Below are 26,938 nucleotides of genomic sequence, written 5' to 3' on the forward strand. Positions count from 1 at the left end.
CTTGACCACCATTTTATAAGATCATGTCTGATCTGTACCTCAAGTCGAGTTACCCACCCTTGCCCCGTATCCTTTAATAATCTGACCTAACAAATATCAATCACCTCAGTCTTGAAGATGTGAACGGATCCAGTATCCACAGCCTTTTGGGGATAGAGTTCCAGACTTCCCCTCCCCTTTGGGTGAAAAAATTGCCTCCTGATTTCACTCCTAAATGGCACATCTGATTTTAGGATTATGCCCCTTGTTCTGGATTCCCTCACCAGCGGAAATAGCTTCTCTGTTTCTACCCTATCGAATCCCTTCATTATTTTAAAAACCTCAATCAGATCACCCCTCAATCTTTTAAACTCCAGAGAATAGAGACAAAGTTTATGCAACTTGTCCTCATAACTTAGCCCTTTTAGCCCTGGTATTCTGGTGAATTTGGGACTAAACCATTTAAAGTGAAATAAGGCAGCATTGTGCTCACGCAATGGGGGTTGTGTGAAATTCACACCCCCAGAGGACAGTGGAGGCAGAGTCAATTGAAGAATTTAAAAGGTAAATGGATAAATGTTTGAGAGACAGGGGTATCAACAACAACAAATACATTTTTACAGTACCTTACATAGAATCAGAGAATTATGCAGCACAGGAGGCCATTCGACCCATGGTGTCTGTGCCGGATCTTTGAAAAGAGCTATCCAATTCACTCCCACTCTCCTCTCTCCCCATAGTCCTGCAAACTTGTCGTCCCCAAATAATTATCTGCTTCCCTCTTAAATTTGTTTTAAGGAGGACTTTGTGGAGTCCTGTAGCCCAGTGGTTAGAGCACTCGCTTTGCAAGTGAGAGACCTGAGTTCAATTCCAGGCAGAGGGCGAAACCTTGGGCAAGTTTCCTTACTCCACACAGAGCCTAATAATAATCCCTCCGAAACAAAACAATAATAAATTGGTCATTTTCAATCCATGACTGTTTGTGGGACATTGCTGTGCGCAATTGGCTGCCGCGTTCGCCCACAAATATACAGTCAATTCACTTTATAGTGTGTTCTGTGAAGCGTTTTGGGACGTCCTCCCGACGTGAAAAGCGCTATATCAAATGCAAGGATTATTATTATTATATAACATCCTTCCGACGTCAAAGGCACTAGACAAATGTAATCTTGTTGTTATCGAATTGGCTTCCACCACTCTTTCAGGCAATGAATTCCGGATTCGAACAACTCGCTGTGTGAATTTTTTTTTCCTCACCTCCCCTTTGTTTCTTTTAACCACTATTTTAAATCGGTGTCCTCGGGTTACCGACCCACCCGCCAGTGGGAATAGTTTCTCCTGTTCACCCTATCGAATCCCCTCATAATTTTGAAAACTTCTATTAAGTCTCCTCTTAACCTTCTCTGCTCCAAGGAGAATAATCCCAACTTCTCTACTTCTCCTGATAACTGAAGGCCCTCATTCCTGGTGCCATCCTGGTCAATCTCCTTTGCATCCCCTCCAATGCCTTGACATCCTTCCTAAAGTGTGGGGCCCAGAACTGAACACAGTCTCTCGCTGAGGTCTAACCAGTGTTTTATATAAAGGTTCGTCATAACTTCATGACTTTTGTATTCTATGCCCCTATTTATAAAGCCTCGTATCCCATATGCTTTTTAAACAGCTCTATCTCCCTGTCCGGCCACCTTCAAAGATTTGCTTATATGAACCCCTCAGGTCTCTCTGTTCCTTCACCCCTTTAAGATTGTACCATCAGCTTATATCGCTTCTCCTCATTCTTCCTCCCAAAATGCATCACATTACATTTCTCCACATTAAACACGTGTCTGCCCATGTTACCAGTCTGTCTATGTCCCCTTGCAGTCTGCTACTACCCTCCTCACTGTTTATTACTCTCCCGAGCTTAGTATCATCCTCAAACTTGGGAATTGTCCTCCCTATACCCAAGTCCAGGTCATTTATATATATATGATCAAAAACAGCAGTGGTCCCAATACCGACCCCTAAGGGACACCACTGCACACTTCCCTCAGTCAGAAAAACAACTGTTCACCACCTCTCTCTGCTTTCTGTCTCCCAGCAGCTCTGTATCCGCTGTCACTGTCCCTTTTATATCGTGCGCTTCTATTTTGCTTACAAGTCTTTTATATGGCACTTTTATCAAAAGCCTTTTGAAAATCATATAAACTACATTAACTGCAGTATCTTCATCCACCCCCTTCGTTACTTCATCAAAAAACTCTTATCAGGTTTGTTAGATACGGTTTGCCTTTAACCCATGTTGGCTGTCCTTTATTAACCAATATTTTTCTAAGTGAAAATTTATTTTGTTCCGTATTATAGTCATTTCTGTCTCTAGAAGTTTCCCCACTGCTGACTTTAGGCTGACTGGCCTGTAGTTCCCGGGTTTATCCTTCTGCCCCTTTTTGTACAGGGGAGTAACATTTGCACCCTACACTCCTCTGGCAGCAGCCCGGTATCCAAGGAAGATTGAAAGATTATGGTCAGAGCCTCCATTATTTCCATCCTTACTTCCCTCAGTAACCTAGGATGCATTCGTCCGGACCAGGTGACTTATCTACCTTGAGCACTGACAACCTTTTTAGTACCTCCTCAATTTATTCTTATCCAATTTCTCTCCCCTCTCCTCCAATACTGGGATTGGCTGCATCCTCTTCTTTTGTGAAGACAGATGCAAAGTACTCATTCAGTATATCAGCCATGACCTCTGCCTCCACAAGAAGATTTTCTCTTAGGTCCTTAATTGGACCCATCCAACCTTTGACTAACCTTTTATTCTTTATATGCTTATAAAATACCTTAGGGTTGCCTTTTATGTTACCTGCTAATCATTTCTCATAGAATCTCTTTGCCCCTCTTATTTGTTTTTTTTAGTTCTCCTCTGTACTTTCTATATCCTTTATTTTCTGTATTTCTGTATTCTGACATTTATCATGCGCCTCCTTTTTCTGTTTTATTTTAATCCCAATTTCCTTATTTATCCAGGGAGGTTTGGATGCACTATCTTTCTCCTTTGTGAGAATGTACTTGTTCTGTCCCTGAACTATCTCCTCCTTGAAAGCTTCCCATTGCTCATTAGCTGTTTTACCTGCCAATCTTTATTTCCAGCTCCTTAACTCTAACCAGAGAGGTTCCTTTTTAACTCACTGAAATTAGCCCTCTTCCAGTTGAGTATCTTCACCTTCGATTGTTCCTTGTCCCTTTCATCAACAACAACAACAACAACAACAAGATATCCATAAGTTCTCTAAACCTAATGATGTTGTCCAGATGCTGTCTTACTGAAATCTGCTCCTCTTGCCCCGCTTCATTCCCCAGAACTAGATCCAGCACTGATTCCTTCCTCGTTGGTCAGGAAACATACTGATCCAGAAAGTTATCCTGCACACATTTCAGGATTCCTTCCCCCTCCTTGCCCTTTACACTGTTATTTTGCCAGTCTATGTTAGAATAATTGAAGTCCCCCATTATCACTACTCTATTGGTTTTGCAGCTTTCTGAAATCTGCTGCAGATTTACTCATCTATCTCCTTCCACTATTTGGTGGTGTATATTATGCACCTAACAGAGTAACAGCTCCTTTTCTGCTCCTTAACTCTAACCAAATAGGTTCTGTTGTTGGATCCTCTAGCACATTGTTCCTTTCCAGTGCCATAACTATGTCTTTAATCAATATTACCACCCCCTCCTTTTTTTCCTTTCCTATCCCTCCTGAATACATTGCAGCCAGGAATTTTCAGCTCCCATTCCTGTCCTTGTTTGAGCCAGGTCTCTGTTATTACCACTACATCATAATCCTGGGATTTCACACCAGGAGGAAGTTCCAAGAGCCTGGACAGTCAAGGATTAAGACCTGAGCAGGGGGTTGGGATCAGGAGGGGTAAAGGGTAGGGAACGTAGGACCCTCCCTCTTTGACCATGCCTTCAGTCACCCTCCAAATCCCTGACTGTCCAGTGCCTTGGGACGTCCTCCCGATGTGAAAGGCGTTGTACAAATGTAATTTTTTGTTGTTGTTGTTGTCCTGGTGCGCAGGTTAGTTGCTCTGAGGTTTACCCATGGTACATCTCTAGAGGAACATAAGAATTTATAAACAGGAGAGAGTACAACAACAACAACAACTTGGATTTATATAGCGCCCTCCACGCCGGACAGCATCTCAGAGTATTCAGTCTATCTTGCCTGTTGCCATTTTATTAGATCTTGGCATAACTTAAGTTCTCACAATTGTGTTTTTTTATCTTACTTTAGTTTAGCTCTGATTTTAAGTTAGCAAAATGGCTGCCATATCTACTGCATTTGATAGTAATTATTATGAAGTACTTTGAGATGTTTTCACATGACAACGTGCTATAAAAATACCATGGGTAAAACTCAGAGCTACTAACCTGCACAGCAGGACAACAACATCCTTTCCCACTACCCATTCTGCCTTTTCTCACAACCATTCTGTATCTATTTGCTCTTAGATGTTAGACGATGCGTTTAATATGGTAGTTCCCTTCTGTTACCGAATAAGGTGGCTCTAACAATTTTTCTGCAAAAAGTACTTAAAACCTAGATTAAGAAGAACATTAATTTTGCAGAACAATTGAACTCTACATTTTCCTATAAGTGGTGATGCCAACTGGTGAAATGGACTGGCAGAAACAATATTAATTGCATGAACCTCTAGGACACAAAGTTGCTTTTAAAGGTCATACTTACTGAGCCATAAATTATCCCTCATTTGCTCTCTATGCCCTTCCCTTCTCATTGCAGTGATTACTGTTCTATCTCACACTTAAAAGCGAAATATTTTGTGTAATTTCGCAATCTTCTTAACTGCCTGCCAGATTACAAGTTCCGGTTTCTGTTGGTTACAAACACTTGGTTCATTGGGCAGCAAACAACCTAGTTTATCCATAAATAACTGAAAGGACAATTAAAAGGACAACTCCTGGATGTCAGCTCAGCTACTTGTCCTTCTATGATTACTTGAGCACCTGGAGATTGGCTAGGTTTGAGTTCAGGATAGCCATCTTGCATTTTCCCAAGGCTTTGGGTGCTGAGAATTGGGATTTATTTTTATTGAGCTCTCAATCTTGGGCATCCACTATCACTCTGCCAGTCCCAGGACTTAACACCAGGTGAGAAATGATCTAATTTCTATTGAAGAGCCTTTGAAATGAGATCCCAAGAGATTCAGGTTAAAGACCACATTTGATCTCATCCTCCCAGAAACCTAACCACAGCCATTACAATAGCTTCTCATGTTATTGTTTGTGGAATTTTGCTGATGAGGATTAGCATTAACTTCCATAACATCCTGCAGTAAATATGAGTTCAATTATGTATTTGTTTCCTGTTAATTGCTTTGATTGGGTCATTGATTGAGGCTCAGTCTGTCTGTTATCCAGGTGAATAGGAAGAGAGATGACCATCTCCACCCCTCGCGCCCCCACCCGCCTGTCATCATTGCTTTGGTTCTCTCCTCTTTCCAAATTCAACGCAAGTCTTGTTGATGAGCCAGTGCTACCATCAGGATTAATCTCATTCTGTAAAGCGCTTTCCCCCAGGACATAGAAGTTATCTTCCCCTTTCATCATCATAGTGTTTCTTAAATGAGTCCGCCACAACAACAACAACAACAAGATTCCATTTATTGAGCGCCTTTCACGTCGGGAGGACGTCCCAAGGCGCTGTACTGTTGGGTCAGGACCCGAGCATTGGGGGGAAATGGTCAGGGTAAGGGGAGGGAAGGGAGGGAATGAGGAGGGGGTAGAGAGTCGAGAGGAGAGCTGAAGGCTGAAGGTAGAAGAGAAAGGTCTTGAGACCGGCCTTGAAGGAGGAAAGGGAGGAAGCGGCGAAGGCACTGGGGGACAGAGTTCCAGAGCCTAGGGGCTGAGAGGCTGAAGGCCCGTCCACCGATGGTAGGGCGGTTGGGGCGGGGGATGTGGAGCAGACCGGAGCCAGAGGAACGGAGGGTACGGGCAGGTAGGTAGGGGGATAGTAGGTCGGAGAGGTAGGAGGGAGCGAGGCCGTGAATGGCCTTGTAGGTGAGGATGAGGATCTTGAATTCGATCCTCTGGGGGATGGGGAGCCAGTGGAGGCGAGCGAGGGCGAGGGGGAGGGCGAGGGCGAGGGTAGGAGTGATGTGGTCGCGGTGTCTGGTGCGGGACAGTACACGAGCTGCAGAGTTCTGAATGACCTGCAGTGTGGAGGGAGGGCCGGGAAGGCCGGCGAGGAGAGAGTTCCCATAGTCCAGCCTTGAGCTGATAAAGGCGTGAACCAGGGTTTCAGCCGCGTGAGGGGTGAGGTAGTGCCATAGTCTGGCGACATTCCGGAAGGCGGTGCCAGTTGTGGCGCGGATATGAGGGAGAAAGGACAGTTCAGGGTCGAACAGAACCCCGAGGTTCCTGATGGCTTTGAGAGGTGGAGAGTGCAGCCTTGGATGCTGATGCTGTCAGCGCCTGAGGTGCGGAGGCGCTGACGTGAGCCAATCAGGAGGGCCTCAGTTTTGTGCACGTTGAGCTGAAGAAAGTTGTCTCTCGTCCAGGACTCGATGTCGGACAGGCAGCTGTCAGGACATCGGTGGTCGTGGAGTTGAGGGTAGAGGAGGAAAGGTAGAGTTGGGTGTCATCCGCATACATGTGGAAGTTAACCCCATGTCTGCGGATGATGTCACCACAGGGGGAGCATATAGAGGGTGAAGAGGAGGGGACCGAGGACAGAGCCCTGAGGGACACCGCACGAGACAGTGCGGGGGGTGGAGGAAAAGCCGTTAGTAGAAACAAAATGAAGACGGTGGGAGAGGTACGACCTAAACCACTCAAGGACAGGGCCTTGAAGGTTGAGGTGGGAGGACAAGCGGTGGAGGAGGATAGCGTGGTCGACCGTATCGAATGCTGCCGATAGGTCGAGGAGGACGAGGAGGCAGAGGGAGCCCTGGTCACAGATGGTCAGGATGTCATTGGTGACCTTGACCAGGGCAGTTTCTGTGCTATGGGCAGCACGGAAACCCGACTGAAGGGGTTCGAATAGTGAATGGTTGGAGAGGAAAGAGCGCAGCTGGGAGGCGACAACTCGTTCCAGGACCTTGGACAGGAAGGGGAGGTTGGAGATGGGCCGGTAGCTTGATAGCTGCGACGCATCAAGGGAGGGTTTTTTAAGGTGGGAGTGATGGTGGCAGTTTTTAAGGGAATGGGAATAGAGCCAGAGGAGAGGGACAGGTTGACGATGTCTGTGATATGTGGGGCAAGGAGGTGGAGCTGGGAGATAAGGAGTGGAGTGGGGATGGGGTCAAGGGAGCAGGTGGTGGGTTTCAGGGATAGGATGAGTTTGGTGACAGAGGGTGGGGAAACGGGTACGAAGGTGTGTAGGGGAGGATGGGTAGGAGTCGGAGTGTGGGAGGGAAGGGGTGGGTGGTGGGTGGATGTTGGAGGGGAAGTGACCGCGGAGCGGATTCCCTTGATCTTGGATTCAAGGAAATCCAGCATCTCCTCGCAGTGAAGGTTGGAGGAGATGACCTGCGCGGGGTGGCGGGGGGGACGGAGGAGTTGGGATGTGGTGGAGAAGAGTAGCCTGGGGTTGTCCTTCGAAGGACGATTTGGCCGAGGCTAGAGTGGAGCGGTAGATTTTGAGGAGGTCCAGCCAGATTTGTCGGTGGACCGTTAGGCCAGATTTGAGGCAGGTGCGTTCAGCGGCCCGCACTTGGGTCTTCAGTGAGCGGAGGTGGGTGGTGAACCAAGGGGAGGAGCGAGAGTAGGGGACAGTACGGGAGGTGATGGGGGCAAGAGTGTCAAGTGAGGAGGAGAGGGTGTTGTGGAGGAGGGTGAGAGCAGAAGAGGGGTCAGTGAGGGTTGAAGGCCAGAGGGAGAGGAGTTCAGAGGACTCCAAGGCAGCGGTTAGGGATTGAGGGGGTAACTTCTTCCAGGGCGGTAGAAGATGGTGGTGGGTCTGGTGGAGGTGGGGAGGGGGGTGGAGGTGGTGAAGGAGATGAAGTGGTGGTCGGAGATGGCCTTGTCGGTGATAGTGACATCCGAGACACTGAGGCCCCGGGTGATCACCAAGTCGAGTGGGTGGCCGTGACTGTGAGTGGGGGAGTTGATGTGGAGGGAGAGGTTGAGCGAGGAGAGCAGGGAAGAGAAATCTGAGGAGATGGAGCAGGAGGGGGTGAAGTGCAGGTTAAAGTCGCCCAGGATGATGAGGCGATCAGAGCAGAGGCAGAGAGATGTAAGTAGGGTGGAAATATCAGAGATAAAGGTGGGAGAGGTTTTAGGGGCCGGTAGAGGAGGAGGATTTTAAGTGAGAGGAAGGAGGGGTGGGAGAGGGTGAGGTGCTCAAAAGAGGGGAAAGAGCCAGAGGAGTACGGGGAGAGGGCAAGTGGTGTCCTTGAGATAAGGGCTACACCACCGCCACGGCGGTTGGGGCGAGGGATGTGGTGGGAGGTGTAGCCGGGTGGTGTGGCCTCCGTGAGGGGGAAGGTGTCGCCTGGGGTGAGCCAGGTTTCTGTTAAGGCCATGATATCAACGTTCTCATCAAGGATGAGATCGTTGATGACCAGGGCCTTGTTACAGAGGGAGCGGACGTTTTGTAGTCCGATGTGGATGGAGCGGTTGACAGAAGGGTGTGTGGGAGGGGAGGGGGGTCCAGGTTGTGAGGCAGGGGTGGGGGAATGGGGATGAGGGAGGAGAGGTTGGCTCCCCGGGTCTGTGTCCGGGGTGGCTGGCGAGTGTGGTGGGGAATGGGGCAGTCGGTGTGGCTGCTGCTGGACAGCCAACGCCGAGTGCCACGGTGAGCCCGGCGGAGGATTCCCAGACTGGAACAGAGGGAGGGGGTGGGAGGGTCAAGTGGGGATAGAAGGCGAGAGGGGCGGAGAGAGAGGAGGACAGAGCGGGAGAGATGCAGAGGGGGGAGGGTTTGGGGGTAGAGAGGAGGGAGGAGGGGGTGAGGGGGCTTGGGTCATACCGGCAGCCATAGTGCGCACACGGGGACCGGGAGCGAGCGGTCAGGTGGATGGAAACATTATGGCTGGGGCTGGGGCAGCCAACCCAACAGGACCATGGTGGGCTCTGATGTGAGTCCTGGGGCGGGGGGGGTCGCAGAGGTTTTTTTTGTTGTTGCGCGCGCACACTCCTGGAAACTACAACTATGACGTCAGCGGTTCCCCCGCTCCGTTCCCTCCTCAACAGCCCCACAGACCATCTGGCTGGACTCCCTGCCGCATCGAGCTTAAGTACCTGAGAAGGTAGGCCCAGGCACCTCCCCGCGCTGTCCTGGCGCCGCTCCCTGTCCGCCACATCCTAAACTGGAATGTGTTAACAGTTAAGTGTAGGAGGGTCCTTCCGACTGATTACACCTCTAGAGCTAAATGCTTTCTGGTGTTTTTCCTCTGGTTCTCCTGAACCTTTAGCCTTTTGTGCTATACATAATAGCTTACCTCGCAGCAGTGAACAAGTATAAAAGGTCAAGGGAAATAGTAAAAAGTTAGCAGAAATAATAATTGATGGTTAAACTATCTTTTATTAACTCTTTTGGCTTCTGGAAAGCAATGCAAATTATTATAATATAAAATTGCATGTAGCCTACACAGCTTGTTTTTGGGTGCTCCGCTCTCTCTTTCACTGGAGAAAACACTGCTGAATGTAGGCCTAAATCTTGAATAAAGTGAATATTACTGATAACAATCTCATGTTGGTCAGAAACATGGAATTCTTTCTCTCTTTCCCCCACCAACACCCCCTGTCCCACGTCCTCCTCTTGTTTGCACTGACCTTTGATTATGCTGCATACATCTACAAAGCAGGAAATAGAGTGGTTTATTTTCCATTTCTAGCTTAGGGAGTTTAGAGAAAACCGGTTCACTGCTTTGTGTTTACATGTGTACAGTTAAGGTGAGGGCAGATTTTAACATTCTCAAAGATTGTTAGCCACAAGTTTATTTTGCAGAAGTTTTGCTGTCTGGTGGGATACTTGTTAATGTTGACTCTCCCCTCTGCCTGTTAAGGTGGTCATTAAAGATCACGTGGCACTCTTTGAAAAGAAAATGGAATTTCTCACAGTCTGCTGGACGACAATCTTCCAGCAAAATAGACCAAAAGACACTCTGCTCCTGATGCAATAAAGTAATCCTTGATGTAGTGCCTTATTACGTCTCCGAGACGTTTCAAAGCGGTTCACAGAATATACTTTAAAGTGAATTGACTATATATTTTGTGAGCGAAACAAAATCACTATCCCAACCTGGCCTTCTGAACCATAATAATATTATCCAACATTAACAAGTGTCCCACCTGGAAAATAAAAACCTAAATGGAGTAGAGGAGCATAGTGATCTAGGGGTACACATACACGATTCACTAAAAGTAGCAATTCAGGTTAATGATGCCATAAAAAAGGCAAACCACGCATTGGGGTTCATTTCTAGAGGGATAGAAATAAAAAGCAGGGATGTTATGGTAAACTTCTATAGAACCTTGGTTAGACCACACTTAGATTATTATGTGCCATTCTGGTCCCCACATCATAGAAGGGATATAGAGGCACTGGATTGAGAATTTCAATAAAAGTGTTATCTTTTGTTCCCAGATGACGGTGGAAAGAAACCCCCCCTCTCCCAGTCCAACATTGGGGATGACCAGTCTTCAGTGGCCAATTATTTGGACAAGTAAGTTAACATTTACCAAGAGCACTTTAGCCTTAAAGGGGTCATCTCACAGGGAACCTTATAGAGTGTACAAGGTAATAATAATCCTTGCATTTGGTATAGCACCTTATTACGTCGGAAGGATGTCTCAAAGCGCTTCACAGGATTTTTCTGTGAAATGGAGTCGACTGTGCAATTGTAATCAAACGATAAGTATAATAAAAGAGTAAAAAACGCTTTTTTATACACCAGGCAGCAGGACAAGAAGACACAGGTTTAGGTTTGTTGGGAGCCATTTCAAGGTAGAGACCCGGAAGTATAATAATAATACTTGCATTTGATGTAGGGCCTCACCACATCATTGAGATGCTTATCATGTATTTCTTTACAAAAAGGGTCATCGATTGTCTGCGGTCCTTTTGTACGCCAGTGCATTGACAATTCTCAACCAGACTCCCATGTTTCTTTGTCTTTCATGAGTGAATAACAAACAGTTTATAATCATGCAAACTCGAGCTGGGTTGAATATGTACAAGGAGCATGTACAACATCATTACTAACCAAGGCAGCAATTGTGGATGGCACTGGGTGCTTTGGACCAAGGGATTGCATAATAATAATAATCCTTGCATATGAGACATCTCAAAGCGCCTCGCAGAATACACTGGAAAGTGAATTGACTATATTTTGTGGGCGAAACGCGGCAACCAATTGCGTACTGTAGAGGACAAACAGTCGTGGATTGAGTGACCACATTTTTTTTTGTGTACATGAGAGCTCCTTGAGGGACATGCACTTTATGTCCTGAGGCTCGTTTTCCGTTTACATTGGCCTTTTTTAACCTCAGTGTTGGAGCAAGGCTGTTTTTAGCTCTGCACTTCCCTTATGTACCTTGCTGGGGGAGTGTCTGTCCCGTGCTGACTCAGGGTAGAAAAGTGCAACATGTTTGCTCTTATCTAGTATTTATAAATCAAACAGATTTGATTTTATCTGGCATTATTCCACAATACTAATGTATCCCATCACTGAATGAGGACACACAGTTATTGGTAAAATTGAACACTGGCCATTTCACTTAAAGGCACACCTGAGAAAGCCAAGCCTGAGAGCACGTCCTCCCCCAACACAGTTCCATGCTAGATAAGAGCAAACCGGTTTTACTTATAAACACAATATACAGTCGGGGTGACCTTGTACCCTTTTGATTTGTAATCATCAGTCGTTACTCACTCTCTAATGAATGATCAAACAGAATCCTGAGACCTGCTCTCATGCTGTGATATTTATTATAACATTACTGTCGTTGATTGGGGCAAATTTCAAATCTATCCTTGTCATTCACCATTGTGTTGGCCCCATTGTGTGCTTGTTGCAGTGCTGCCCTTCATCTGTCAGGTCTGAACTAATATCTGATTTATAGCTTCTGAACATGGCGTAGTATATTTTTATTCAGCCTTTCTCCCCTACCCTATGGAACTCCAGCCCAGATTTCCCTTTGCCTTGCTCCCTCGCTTGCGTTCTTCAAGGCATGTCTCAAAACCCTTGTCTTCGATCACGGTTTCAGCCACATCCCCTGCCCTACCCGATCCCAAGCACCGGCTTGGATCCAAATCTCTGACTGCTAGCGCCTTGGGAGATCCTCCCAACATGAAAGGCTCTATACAAATGTAATTTTTTATTGTTTATTTTACCAGTTTTCTTACTCCACACACCTGTTATTTTAGTGGATGTCAGCCATTTTAAAGATAAAATGTCTGTTTTCCCTTCTTGCTTTAATTGTCATTGCTTCATACAGCTGCTCTTGTGCTGCATGATGGCTGCTCTGTAAAGCTTTTTTGTGTACAATCAAGTTCATGAGCTGCATGACTGACTAATTTGAATATAAGTGACTACGATTGGGAAGGATCCCTTTCTGTTTTCCACTGACCGTGACTCTCGCATGGTATGTTGCCTCCCTGGTGGCAGGGAGAGACATCACGGAATGGGTGCAAAACGTTCTATAGAGGAAGGAATCAGTGCTGGATCTAGTTCTGAGGAATGAAGCGGGGCAAGTGGATCGGGTTTCAGTAGGAGAGCATCTGGACAACAGTGATCACAACATCATTAGGTTTAGAGAACTTATGGAAAGGGACAAGGAACAATCAAAGGTAAAGATACTCAACTGGAAGAGGGCTAATTACAGTGAGTTAAAAAGGAACCTATTTGGTTAGAGTTCAGGAGCTGGAAAGAAAGACTGGAAAGAAACATTGGCAAGTAAAACAGCTAATGGGAAGCCTTCAGGGAGAAAATAGCTCGGGGACGGAACAAATACATTCTCATAAAGGGGAAAGGTAGGGCATCCAAACCTCCCTGGATAAATAAGGAAATTGGGATTAAAATAAAACAGAAAAAGGAGGCTTATGATAAACGTCAGGTTCAAAATTCACAAGATAATTAAATGAAATATAGAAAGTACAGAGGAGAACTGAGAATGGAAATAAGAGGGGCAAAGAGATTGTATAAGAAAAGATTATAGGCATAAAAGGGAACCCGAAGGTATTTTATAAGCATATAAAGAATAAAAGGTTAGTCAAAGGAGGGTGGGGTCAATTAGGGACCAAAAAGAAAATCTTCTTGTGGAGGCAGAGGTTATGTCTGATGTACTGAGTGAGTACTTTGCATCTGTCTTCACAAAAGAAGGGGATGCAGCCAATGCCACAGTATTGGAGGAGAGGGTAGAGAAATTGGATAAAATAAGAATAAACCGAGAGGAGGTACTAAAAAGATTGGTACTCAAGGTAGATAAGTCACCCGGTCTGGGGGGGATGCATCCTAGGTTACTGAGGGAAGTAGAGTGGAAATAACAGAGGCTCTGGCCACAATCATTCAATCCTCCTTGGACACCGGGGTGGTGCCCGAGGACTGCAGGGTTTCTAAGGTTACTCCCCTGTACAAAAAGGGGCAGAAGGATAAACCCAGGAATTACAGGCCAGTCAGCCTAATGTCAGTAGTGGGGAAATTTCTAGAGACTATAACCCGGGACAAAATAAATTGTCACTTAGAAAAATATGGGTTAATAAAGGACAGCCAACATAGATTTGTTGAAGGCAAATTGTGTCTAACAAACCTGATAGAGTGTTTTGTTGAAGTAACAGCGAATGTGGATGAAGGTAGTGCAGTTGATGTAGTTTATATGGATTTTCAAAAGGGTTTGATAAAGTGCCACATAAGAGACTTGTAAGCAAAATAGAATCCCATGATGTTAAAGGGACAGTGGCAGCGGATACAGAGAGCTGACTGGGAGACAGAAAGCAGAGAGTGGTGATGAACGGATGTTTTTCTGACTGAGGCAACTGTGCAGGGGTGTCCCCCAGGGGTCAGTATTCGGTCCACTGCTGTTTTTGATCATATATATATAAATGACCTGGATTTGGGAGTACAATTTCCAAATTTGCAGATATACTAAGCTAGGAAAAATGGTAAACATTGAGGAGGATAGTAGCAGACTGCAAGAGGACATAGAAAGATGGTAAAATGGGCAGACACATGGCAGATGAAGTTCAATGTGGATAAATGCAAATTGATGCATTTTGGGAGAAAGAATGAGGAGAGGCGATATAAGCTGATGGTACAATCTTAAAGGGGATGAAGGAACAGAGAGACCTGAGGGTTCATATAAGTAAATCATTAAAGGTGGCAGGACAGGGAGATAAAGCTGTTAAAAAAGCATACAGGATACTGGGCTTTATAAATAGGGGCATAGAATACAAAAGTCAGGAAGTTATGATGAACCTTTATAAAACACTGGTTAGGCCTCAGCTGGAGACTGTGTTCAGTTCTGGGCACCACACTTTAGGAAGGATGTCAAGGCATTGGAGAGGGTGCAAAGGAGATTGACCAGGATGGTACCAGGAATGAAGGACTTCAGTTATCAGGAGAGGTAGAGAAGTTGGGATTATTCTCCTTGGAGCAGAGAAGGTTAAGAGGAGACTTAATAGAAGTTTTCAAAATTATGAGGGAATTCAATAGGGTAAACAGGAGAAACTATTCCCACTGGCGGGTGGGTCGGTAACCCGAGGACACTGATTTAAAATAGTGGTTAAAAGAAACAAAGGGGAGGTGAGGAGAAGATATTTATTTGGGGAGAACAAGGTTGCAGAGCTATGGGGGGAGAGCAAGGGAGTGGGATTGAATTGGGTAGCTCTTTTCAAAGAGCCGGCACAGACTCGATGGGCCAAATGGCTTCCTTCTGTGCTGTATGATTCTATGGTAACATGGGATCTTTAACATGCACCCATACGTATGCAGGCAGGGCCTTGCTGTAATGCCTCATCTGAAGGACAGCACTTTCAAGCAATGCAGTGTTCCTCCTGCACTGTGGAGTGTCATCCTAGACTGTGAGTTGAAGTCACAATGTGGGGTAAGGACACTGAAATTTCTCATCCAGAGTCAATTATTCTTTCAACTAATCCAACTTGACACCTGATGCATGTGTGTGGTTTTGGATCGATTTTCTTAGCTAAGAGTTCAAACGGAGGGCTTTCATAGCTCCAATTTCCTTACTTAATCAACTTTATAGTGAGCACCTTGTAAGACTTTTTTTTCCCCTCCCAGGGTGAGGATTTTCTGCTGTCCCCAAGCTGTGCTCTGCTTATAAATACCTGCAGTGTAGCTATGTTCTGAGTACCTGAGAGTGTGCCACATTCTTTAGCAAGGTGGGTGAATAGGGTACCTGTTCTTGGGTCTTCAGCAGTGTTCATTAGAACAAGGAATGCTCTGCCACTGGTGCATGATGAGGCTGAGGCCATACGAGAGTTCATAAATTATTTCAAAAGGTTATTTGATGCTTGAAATAAGAGGAATATTCAAGGGCAGCAAGTATGAGGGTGGCTCATATGGACAAAAATAACCCAACATATTTGACTTGAATGGCTTGTTTCTATTCTATAACGTTCTGTGATTTCAGTGGGAATAAGGTAGGTGTTTGAAGAGGAAAAAAGGATTGGAGAAGGATAGAGGAAAGATCAGGAAATTGGTGTTGAGAGTAGATCCCCGGAGTTCTGTAACAAAGTGGTTATCGCGCTCACCTCACAATCTAGAGGATCTGGGTTCCATTCCCAGGCAGGGTGAAACCTTAGGCAAGTTCCTTACTCCACACACCTCTGTTAACCTAGTAGTAAGTAGGAACCCGGTTGTTAGACAATTGGTGGATCACTTTCCCTGGGATAATAATCCCTTTAAAAACTTTTTTTTTTACTCAATTCACGACTGTTTGTGGGACACTGCTGTGTTCAATTGGCTGCTGTGTTTCGCCCACAACATATACAGTCATTTAACTTTGCAGTATATTCTGTAAAGCACTTTTGAGACTCAAAGCGTAATATTAAATGCAAGGATTATTATTATTATCCCTCCCATTGAAGCTAACGCCAGCACAGATGTGATGGGGAAGGAGCATGGGAATAGCGATATAGCGTGCAGAACTCCAGTGGAGAGAGGGAGCACTAGTACATCAATCGGGAAAGAGCGAGCGCGGTCGCTATTAGAATAGGTTATTCTTAAGGGGAGCAGACACCATGTCAAACATGATGGAGGAAAGAACAGGGAATTGGGATTAGAATCAGTCGCACTGAGGCACACATCTGTTGGGCCGAATGGTCACCAGTGCTGTAATATTGGGGTAATCTGTCTTTATTGCTGTGGGTTAAGCACTCTGAGATGCTACCCTGTGTGGAGGGCATTATGTAAGTGCAAGTTGTTGTTGGTTGCATTAGGTTTGTAATGTTTCACTTGATCTTTGCAGTTTGTGCATATTCTGTGGGGAGAGAGATGAATCGTTTACTGACGAGGGCTTGGACATCCATTACTGGAAGCATTGCCCGATGCTAAGACGCTGTGAACATTGCAAACAGGTATGACATCATTGGCAATCTTTAATGTTCTTCCCAGATACGGACATGTCATAGAATCATAGAATTATACAGGACAGAAGGAGGCTATTCGGCCCATCGTGTCTGTGCTGACTCTTTGAAAAGAGCTTCCAAATCAATCCCACACCCCGCTCACCCCATAGCCCTGCAAACTTGTCCTCCCCAAATAATTATCCACTTCTCTCTTAAATGTTATTATTGAATCGGCTTCCACCTCCCTTTCAGGCAATGCATTCCAATTCAGTAACTTTCGCCAACATCAACAACTTCTTTGAGATGTCTCAACGGGCTTTGCATAATATATTGTAAAGTGGACTGTATATTTTTATGGGCAAAACATTTAATGTCTGCTCTGAAGGATGGCCAACAACACAGTACATCCCCAGCACTGTATTGGGTTTACAAACAAGTTACTCAAGCAAACACTTGTGTGAGGATAAATAGAAGTAGGGGCAGAGGAAATGTATTCGAAGAAAGAGACATGAGGAAAGCAAAAATATTGGCCAGTCTGAAGCCTCAAAGAAGAGAAAAGAAGTGGAAAGAAACCAGAGAATGGTCACTGCTGTGAGATGCAAACTTTAATTGCCCCAATAACACATTTGCTGGGTCAATTAAATTTGTCAAGAAATTGCCCTGATAGCATCTAAATCCAACCATTCCCAGGTGTTGTCTGGCTCCCCAGGCTCCCCGCTTTGAGATTTTCTGAATTGCCACACCAAATCTAATCAGAATGAGTCCCTTCTTACCCTCCTCTGTTGGGTTTGCTGTAATAGCAGTAAAGAGGTGTTGGTTTCAGTCCTCTTGGCAGTGGACGGTAAAAGAATCAGGCAGGATTATTGCTCCTGATCACTATTTAATGTTCACCTGCAAAAACGCAGTCAGTACTCTTTACAGTAAGCCTGTGAAGCACTTTAAGACGTCCTTAATGAACCTTATAAAATCTATACCCTCCTCATCTTGCTCGGTAATCCACACCATCTATGTAATGTGCTTTCCAAGCGAGAGACCTGAGTTCAATTCCAGGCAGAGGGCGAAACCTTGGGCAAGTTTCCTTACTCCACACAGAGCCTAATAATAATCCCTCCAAAACCAAAAAAAATAATAAATTGGTCATTTTCAATCTACGACTGTTTGTGGGACATTGCTGTGCGCAATTGGCTGCCGCGTTCGCCCACAAATATACAGTCAATTCACTTTACAGTGTGTTCTGTGAAGCGCTTTGGGACATCCTCCTGACGTGAAAAGCGCTATATCAAATGCAAGGATTATTATTATTATTATTAAGTGCTTTGAGACCACACGGTTCAGTCCGGCTCATGTGGTCGTACCCCTGTGTGACAAGGTTATTAATTCAAGCCCATGTCAGGACTTTGAACTCAGTCTATGCTAATATTCCAATACAGTACTGGGGAAGCGTGGCATTGTCAGATGGGACCTTGGTTTAATGAGACATCCCATCTGTTCTGGTGAACATTAAAGGTCTCATAGCACTATTCAAGAAGAAGGAAGTTTTCCAGAGTCCTGGCCAACAATGTCCAGGATAAAATTAATTGAATTCACTTTATGAGATATTGCAACTTTGTAGCCAAGTTTGCTGACAAAATACAGTCACTACATATTAATAATAATATTATAATAATCTTTGCATTTGGTACTGTGCCTTATCACATCATTGAGACATCTTAACATTCCACAGGATATACTGCAAAGTGGATTTGACTATATTTTGTGGGCGAAACGTGGTAGCCAATTGTACACAGCAATGTCCCACAAACGACCGATTGGGCTGTTTGTGGGACATTATGAGTGACCAATTATATTTGGGGAATTGTCGGCCAGGACACTGGGAGAGAGAAACTCCATTCTATTTTCCAAGTACTCACATGGGATCTTTAACGTTCACCTGAACAATCAGACGGGACATCAGTTTAACATCTCATCCGAAGGACGGCACCTCCAACAATGCAACACATCTCCAGCACTGCATTGGAGTGTCATCTTAGACTATGTGATGCCAAATCCCGATATGGGTTTTGAACCAACCTTCTAACTCAAAGGTGAGAGTGCTACCACTGCACCACGTTAAAACATACAGTAAATGCTGCATAGCAGGGAAAGGTATAATATCAAATACAAGAATTCTTAGTTACAATCCGTAAAAGTGCATGTTGAAACACACCACCCCAACCCTCCAGTTGGAAACGTATGTAAAAAAAAAAGCATAGATTTGGGATGAGCCTTGAATGGTTAAATAACTGGCCAGTATCTACTGCCTTGGCTCACAGAAGAATTGCCTAGCAAGAGTCCTTATTGACTAATATATAAATCTAATTTGTGCATGGAATGCTAGATATCATGGAATGCATGTTTGCTCTCTGCTTGGCCTTATTCTTATGGATAAAGGACTTGCACTCTCTGCTCCTTCCTCAAATAAGGAGTCTGATATTCCAGCAACGTGCTAAAATAATGCAGGAGACATCAGGGCCATCTGTCTCAGAGGAGCAGACTGAAAGGTAGTATACGTCTCCAACATGACTGACTTTTCCTACACATCAACCCTTTAAGAACTGTGATAATAGTTCTTTATAGATAATCATTAAAAACGATATTGTGATGCAGTAGAACTGGTCATCTTTTGACGCTTAAGTTAATCTCACTTGGTCCCAAGTTCAATCCTTCATAAACTCCCAACACATGCAACTCTACAACCTTTCATCATCCCACATATCCATTACTCTAATCCTTACCATCTGTTTCCAGTATCTCCGTGGATTAGCTTTCATACCCTTGTCTAAACCCTCACTATCCCTTCACCTCTCCCTATCTATCCAGACCATCTGCCGTCCTGACTTTCTCTTCACTCTGTCAGACATCAAATCCTGGATGAGAGCTAACTTTCTTCAGTTGAATGTGAACAAGACCGAGGCTCTCCTGATTGTTTCCCGTCAGCACCTCCACACCTCAGGCACTGACTGCATCACCATCCAAGGATGCATACTCCACCTTACTGAACCTGCATCTTGTTTGACTCTTAAGTATCCTCTTTTCTACCCACATCTGTGCCATGACCTGCTCTGTCTTCCCCACCTCCGCAACATCATCCGGCTGCACTACTGTCTCATACCGCAAGCCCCGAAACCTTCATACACCTTTCATAATATTCAGGCTTGACTATGCAAACTCACTGCTTGTTGGCTTCCCCAACTCCTCCCTCCACAGGCTGCAGCCCATGTCCCCTCTGCAATATTGCCGAACTCTGCAATATTGCCGGCCTCCGCCACTGGCCTCTCACCACAGACTGCCAAGAACCGCTTCCATTATGTCACGGCTTGACTATGCCAACTGCCTGCTCGCTGGACTTCCCAACTCTTTCCTCCACAAGCTGCAAATTATTCAGAACTCTGCAGCTCGTGTCCTCTCCCGCACCAGGCTGTGGAAACTTATTACCCCGTTCTTGCCTGGCTTCACTGGCTCCCCATTCCTCAGAGAATCCAGTACAAAACCCTCGCTCCCCCTCACCTCTCTGACCTCATCCCTGTATCAGCCTGTCTGATCCCTCCGCTCGGCGGACACCAGCTGCTTCAGGTCTCTGCACTTCCCGGCCTACCATTGGCGGTCGGACATTCAGCATCTCTGCCCGCACACTCTGACACTCTATCCCGCAATCCCTCCACCTCACCCCCTCTCTTGCCTCCTACAAGTCCCGAATGAAGACCTTCCTCTTTGACCGTGCCTTCGACCACCCTCCCATCCACGACTCCCCCTGCCTTCCTCCCCTTCTGACCCCAACGCCCCAGCTCGTTCTTGATCTAAATAAATAAACCTGGACTTGAGTAAATCTTTGAAGGTGGCAGAACAGGTAGATAAAGCTGTTAAAAAAGCATACAGAATACTAGGCTTTATACATAGGGGCATAGAATACAAAAGTCAGGAAGCTATGATGAACCTTTATAAAATAATAATATATAATAATTCTTGCATTTAATATAGCGTTTTTCACGTCTTCTAGACGTCACAAAGCGCTTCACAGAATATACTGTAAAGTGAATTGATTGTATATTTGTGGGCAAAACCGTAACAGCCACTTGCAAACAGCAGTGTCCCACAAACAGTTGTGGATTGAGCAACAAAATTATTTTATTTATTTACTTTCTTGAGAGATTATTGTCAGATGTGTGGAGTAAGGAAACTTGCCCAGGGTTTCGCCCTGCCGGGAATCGAATCCAGGTCTCTCGCTTGCTATAACCACTGTGTTCAGTTCTGGGCCCCACACTTTAGGAAGGATGTCAAGGCATTGGAGAGAGTGCAAAGGAGATTTACGAGGATAGTACCAGGAATGAGGGACTTCAGTTATCAGGAGAGGCGAGAGAAGCTGGGATTATTGTCCTTGGAGCAAAGAAGGTTAAATAGAAGTTTTCAAAATTCTGAGGGGTTTCGATAGAGTGAACAAGGAGAAACTATTTCCACTGGCGGGTAACCCAAGGACACCGATTTCAAATAGTTGCTAAAAGAAACAGAGGGGAGGTGAGGAGAAATGTTTTCACACAGCGAATTGTTCGGATCTGGAATGTATTGCCTGAAAGGGTTGTGGAAGCCAATTCAATAACAAATTTTAAGAGAGAAGTAGATAATTATTTGAGGAGGACAAGTTTGCAGGGCAATGGGAAGAGAGCGGGGGAGTGGAGTTGATTTAGAAGTTCTTTTCAAAGAGCTGGCACAGACACGATGGGCCGAATGGCCTCCTTCAGTGCTGTATAATTCTATGATTCTATGATTTCCTGTCAGAAAATACCCCTTGCAAGACATGCCTGCTTACCTGCTCTATTCTAACCAGGTAGTGGAAATAGCCAGCCTGACGGAACACCGAATGACTGAGTGCGACAAGAAGGAAAGCTTCGGCAAATGCCATCGATGTGGTGAAGCCGTGATGAGGGATGAACTTCAGGAACACCTCAGGGTCAAGAACTGCAATGGTGAGTCTTTGTCATCCCAAGAAACAGCAAGCACTGGAGTTTGTACTAGTCTGAAGATTAAATGTGTCTTGATTGTTTTCAAAACCTTGTGTTTATAATAATTAGATTAATTTATTTATTCTTCCTGAAATTTTGGTGTAGTTATTAAAATGGCATGAGGTGTCAGCCTGGCTCAGTTGGTAGCATTCTCACCTCTTGAGTCAAAAAGTGATTCAAGTCCCACATCAGGGTTTTGAGCTCCCAAAGTAAGATTCCAGTGCAGTGCAAGGATTTTCATGGCTACATCTTCGGAGCTGCGGTCCTTTGGATGCGATACATCAGCCTCATCAGCCTGTTCAAGTGAACATTAAAGATCCCATGGCTCTACTCCAAAAGAGAAGGGAGTTTCTCACTGGCCAGCAATCCCCCAAATAATTTGGTCATTCACGTTGTGGCTCTTTGTGAGACGTTGTTCTGCGCAAGATGGCTGCCATGTTTGCCAACAACAACAACAAGATTACATGTGTATAGCGCCTTTCATGTCAGGAGGACGTCCCAAGGTGTTGGACAGAGTACAGCATTTCAGACTCGAGCTGGGGTTGGGACGGGAGGGGAAGGGGGTGGCCGATGGCATAGTTGAAGAGGAGGGTCTTGAGGCGGGACTTGAAGGAGGCTAAACAGGGGGCGAGGCGGAGTGACTGAGGGATGGAATTCCAGAGTTTGGAGGCAGAGTGGATGAAGGCTCTCCCACCAACAAAAAAACTATCACTACACTTTACGTTGAATTCTGTGAATCACTTTGACACATCCTCGCCACGTGAATGGTGCTACATCAAATCCAAGGATTAAATGTGTTGATTGAACTTTAACCGAAGCTTTTTCTTTGGGAATCCCCTCCCTTATTGCAGCAAATAGTCTTCTGCATGTCAGGGCAACTTAGTGTGCTGTGATGAGCTGCTCACAGAAAGTAGGCCTTAAGCAAACTCCTGCACGTCCCTTGTGCCCTCCGTTCCATCAACGGTGGCCCTGCTTTCAACCCTAAAACTCTGGAACACTCTTCCCCTATCCCTTGGTCTTGCCCCCTCCTTCCCAATTTTCAGATCGCGCCTGAAGACCTTGCACTTCGTCCATGTCTACGGTCACCTCAGCCCGGCTCGGCATTGTGCTCCGTCACTGTTAAGCGTTCTGGCACCCCGCCCTGCATGAAGGGAGCTGTATAAATGCAAGTTGTTGTTATGTAGTCTTCTGTTGATAAAATGCAACCTACGTGGCCGTACCGGAAAACAGTGTAATTTTAAATTACAGTGCTCCAATTTTATTTCAAGCCTCGTCCTTTACCTCATGTACACATTATTTGGGGAGTATGTACACAGAATACATCCTTTGTAGATAGGCAGCGGGGTGTAATATGCGATGATTTTAAAACCGGATTCCTAATTAAAGCTTTAGAAAGTTCCATCATTGGAAGATAGGAGTAGGCCATTCAGCCCCTCAAGCCTGTTCCACTATCCTATAAGATCACGGCTGATCTGTACCTCAACTCCAATTACCCGCCCTTGCCCCGTATCCTTTGATATCCAGCACCGTCCATTGTTGGAGCAGAGTGAGCACCTTGAATACATTGTGCTCGATGGAGAAGTTCATTCAGATGCCTTACTGAAAGAACACAACAACAAGATTACATGTGTATAGCGCCTTTCACATCGGGAGGCCCTGGGACCAATACCAATGAGACTTAGATTCCAGTGGTTGCTTAATGCACGTTTATCCTAGCACAAGACTCATCCTCCTTACGTCCATAAGGTGTTTGATGGAGCAACGTGCAAAATTATGTTTGGAGATAACAGGGCCACCAGTCTTTGAGGACAGACTGAATGGTAGTAACAGTCTCTGACATCACTGCCCAAAACATACAGGTTAAAGCCTAGTCCTGTACCTTATGTACGTAGAGGTGAATATATATTTTCAATAAATAGAAAAAAAGGGTGCTTGCATTATTGTAGTGCCATATCACCTAAATAGCCTCAAAACACTTCATAGTAATTTTTGGTCAAATATAGAGCCTTTTTGGGGGGAAAGCATGGAAGTCATTTTGACACAACAAGTTCCCATAAACATCCTTAAGCTGAATGATCAATTTTACATAGTCAACTGTTGGTCGGGAAATAGGGGAGAAATACCCTTCTCTTTTCTAGTATTGTTGACATATACTTGGAACAGACAAACGGTCTGGTTTAATATCTCATCTGAAGGCCAGTACCTCAACTCTGCATTGGAATCCACAGAGTTAATTTTAAAAGACGAGGTATCTGCCTGCATTGTATTACAGCATTGGCCTACATAATAGATAGCTCCTTTCACAGTCCCTGTGAGGCAGTGTACCTGTCTCAGAGGTGCACCTCCAGCAAGATTGGCCCAATTTAATTCTCCTCTGTTGTATCAGAGAGAAGAATAGATTGGTGTAACACTTCATTTGCGTTACTCTGACGTTAATATCTTGTAAATGAATCCTGGTGAACGTCACTTTTTAATTTGTCTCCATTTTGTTCAAGACAACAAGCTTACTGAGATCATTGTTTTGGGTTTCTTTGTATATCACAAATATTCATTTCCAAACTACCAAAGACAGGCCCAGGGGCAAGTTGGGCAACATCCAAACATTGAATGTTGCTATACCTGTAAAGATTTGCACAATATATTGAAGAGATATGACCATGTTATTGCTGAGACTGGAAATAAAACCTAGTGAGACTACATTTGAGAAACAAACTGAGGATCTATTGCTATTATTCCCTTTATCTGATCAATACTATATTACATTCAAACAAGTGTCTTGTTTCTGGCCACTTTTTAATCTCAGTGATATACTATCAGCTCAGCTTTAATGCCACTGGTACAGCTCCCACCCACCTTTGGGTTGGAAGGTTATAGGTTAAAGCCTCATGTCAGGACTTGAGGTCACAGTCCGTTTGATGCTCCAACACTGTACTGAGAAGAGTGGTGCCATCTTTCGGTTGAGACCTTGAACCAAGAGATTGAACAGCAAGGGATACAGGTCCAGGTGATACATCAGTGTGAGTTTTGATTTCAGAGCCCAGTAATCTCTCATGCAAAACAAACTTTGGTCACTCATTCCACAACTGTTTCTGGGACACTGCTGTGCACAATTGGCTGCCATGTATCGCGCTCAAAATACATAGTCAATTCGCTTTATGCTATATTCTGTGAAGCGCTTTGAGACGTCTCATCAACATGATAAGGTGCTATATCAAATGCAGGTATTATTATTAAGATTCTGTCTACCTGTGGAGGTGGACTTTAAAATATCCTGTTGAAGAAGAGAAAGGGGTTTCAACCTCACACAAAGGCCCTGGCCCCATTTGGCCTGCTGCCTTACCACATAATAATAATAATCCTTGCATTTGATATAGCGCTTTTCACGTCGGGAGGACGTCCCAAAGCGCTTCACAGAACACACTGTAAAGTGAATTGACTGTATATTTGTGGGTGAACGCGGCAGCCAATTGCACACAGCAATGTCCCACAAACAGTCGTAGATTGAAAATTACCAATTTATTATTGTTTTGTTTTTTGGAGGGATTATTATTAGGCTCTGTGTGGAGTAAGGAAACTTGCCCAAGGTTTCGCCCTCTGCCTGGATTGAAGTCAGGTCTCTCACTTGCAAAGCGAGTGCTCTAACCACTGAGCTACAGGACTCCTGAAAGTACTGTTCTGAATTTATTCCCTCACTCTTATTCAGCATCCTGTAGCTCAGTGGTTAGAGCACTCGCCTTGCAAATGAGAAACCTGGATTTGATTCACAGGCAGGGCAAAATGTTGGGCAAGTTTCCTTCCTCCACACGCCTTTGTACCTAGCAGTAAGTAGGAACCCAGTTGTTAGTCAGCTGGTGGATTGCATTTCTGGGTGTAATAATTCAAAAATAATAATAAACATTCGATCCATGAATGTTTGTGGGACACTGTCGTGCTCAATCGGCTGCTGCATTTCACCCACAAAGTGTACAGTCAATTCATTTTACAGTGTATTCTGTGAAGCGCTTTGAGACGCCTTGCATCAAATGAAAGGATTCTTATTATTTCTCAGGGCCTCCCTGCCCAATCTGGCTGATTGCCTCATATTGGTTCGTTATTCACCTCATAATAAATATAATCCTTGCATTTGATATAGCATTTTATTACGCCTTTGAGACGTCTCAAAGCTCTTCACAGAATATACTGTAAAAGTGAATATTTTGTGGACGAAACGCAGCAGCCAATTGTGCACAAGTGTCCCACAAACAGTCATGGATTGAGTGACCACATTTTTTTTTGGAAGGGATAATTATCCCCAGAAAGCGATCTGCCAATTAACTAAGATCCAGGTTTCTACATACTGCTAGGTAAACAGGCGTGTGGAGTAAGAAAACTTGCCTAAGGTTTTTCCCTGATTTGATCTGATTTTGATCTGATTTTCTAGAATATCCACGCTACAGTCTTCCTGTTAGAGCTGTTTAAGAGTTCCACTTGTGTCAGTCCCCCTTTCTGGCTGTTGATTATCCTCTTTAAAAAATACTTCCTGCTTTCTGCCCTAAACTTTACCCTCACACCCACTTGTACTTCTGCCTCACTGAAAGTACTGTTCTAAATTCACTTCCTCAATCCTATTTAGCAATTTGCATCTAAGATCCCCTCTGAGGTTCGCAGAGTTGCCTCTGCAACATTATTTACTAAGTGCCCAGCAAAGGAGGAATGTGTGTGCACGGCACCAGTCGTGGATGTTTGCGTACATATTAGGAGTTCTGAGCAGATAGTTTATCTACCGAGTTGCAATGTTAGAACAAAATGTAAAGAATTCAAACGTGTGATCTGGAAACTGTTATAAAGTGCTGTGTACTGATTGTAAGCCTTTCTGCAGCTGCCAAGCCTGAAAAAGTAGCCAACCACTGTCCACTATGCCACGAGAATTTCCAACCGGGAGAGGAGGTAAGAATTTGAATGAGCAAGCTTTGGACAGGTCGAGTGCTAAGGTTTGCTCTTCTCCATCAATGTACAAAAATAAATTAATTGTGGTAACTGTTGGAGTTTTCATCCTTTGGATGACATTTTGCAGACTAGGACCTTTGGATTCCAACAATTTTATTTCCATGTGTTTGTGGGATGCATGAAACCCTCAGCTTGGTTTAGAAGCTTTGAAGCACAGTGATGGGTTTCTGTATGTGTCAGACACCCGGCTGACCTTTGGATGAGACGTTAAACCGAGGTCTTCTTTGCTGTTCAGGACATTAAAGATTGTGTGATTCTATTGCAAAACAGCTTTTCTGCCAATGTCCTGGCCAATGATCGTCAAAATAAATGTCATTCATTTTCATGGCTGTTTAATGCTGTGCACAAATTGGCTGTAATGTTTGCCTGCAAAGATACTCACATACTTAAGAGCTATTACCCAACGGTG

At 44.8% G+C, this 26,938-nt stretch overlaps 1 protein-coding gene and 2 non-coding genes across 6 annotated transcripts in view; all 3 read left to right on the forward strand.

The window, feature by feature from the left end:
- cep104 (centrosomal protein 104) overlaps positions 1–26,938 on the forward strand; it is an 83,557-nt gene that overhangs the window by 43,342 nt on the left and 13,277 nt on the right. For all 4 annotated transcript variants that reach the window (XM_042343548.1, XM_007897797.2, XM_007897799.2 and 1 more), the window contains 4 exons: positions 10,568–10,646; positions 16,408–16,516; positions 21,369–21,507; positions 26,402–26,469. In XM_042343548.1, coding sequence (XP_042199482.1) covers positions 10,568–10,646; positions 16,408–16,516; positions 21,369–21,507; positions 26,402–26,469 — 395 coding nt within the window. The remainder of the gene's footprint in view (positions 1–10,567; positions 10,647–16,407; positions 16,517–21,368; positions 21,508–26,401; positions 26,470–26,938) is intronic.
- LOC121850730 lies at positions 18,941–19,069 on the forward strand. The gene has a single exon (XR_006085732.1). It is a non-coding gene; the product is annotated as a small nucleolar RNA U109 (small nucleolar RNA).
- On the forward strand, positions 23,243–23,385 carry LOC121850731. Its single transcript, XR_006085733.1, has one exon. It is a non-coding gene; the product is annotated as a small nucleolar RNA U109 (small nucleolar RNA).

The sequence above is a fragment of the Callorhinchus milii genome, unplaced genomic scaffold (genome assembly GCF_018977255.1).
Source record: "Callorhinchus milii isolate IMCB2004 unplaced genomic scaffold, IMCB_Cmil_1.0 Scaffold24, whole genome shotgun sequence".
Taxonomy (NCBI): Eukaryota; Metazoa; Chordata; class Chondrichthyes; order Chimaeriformes; family Callorhinchidae; genus Callorhinchus; species Callorhinchus milii.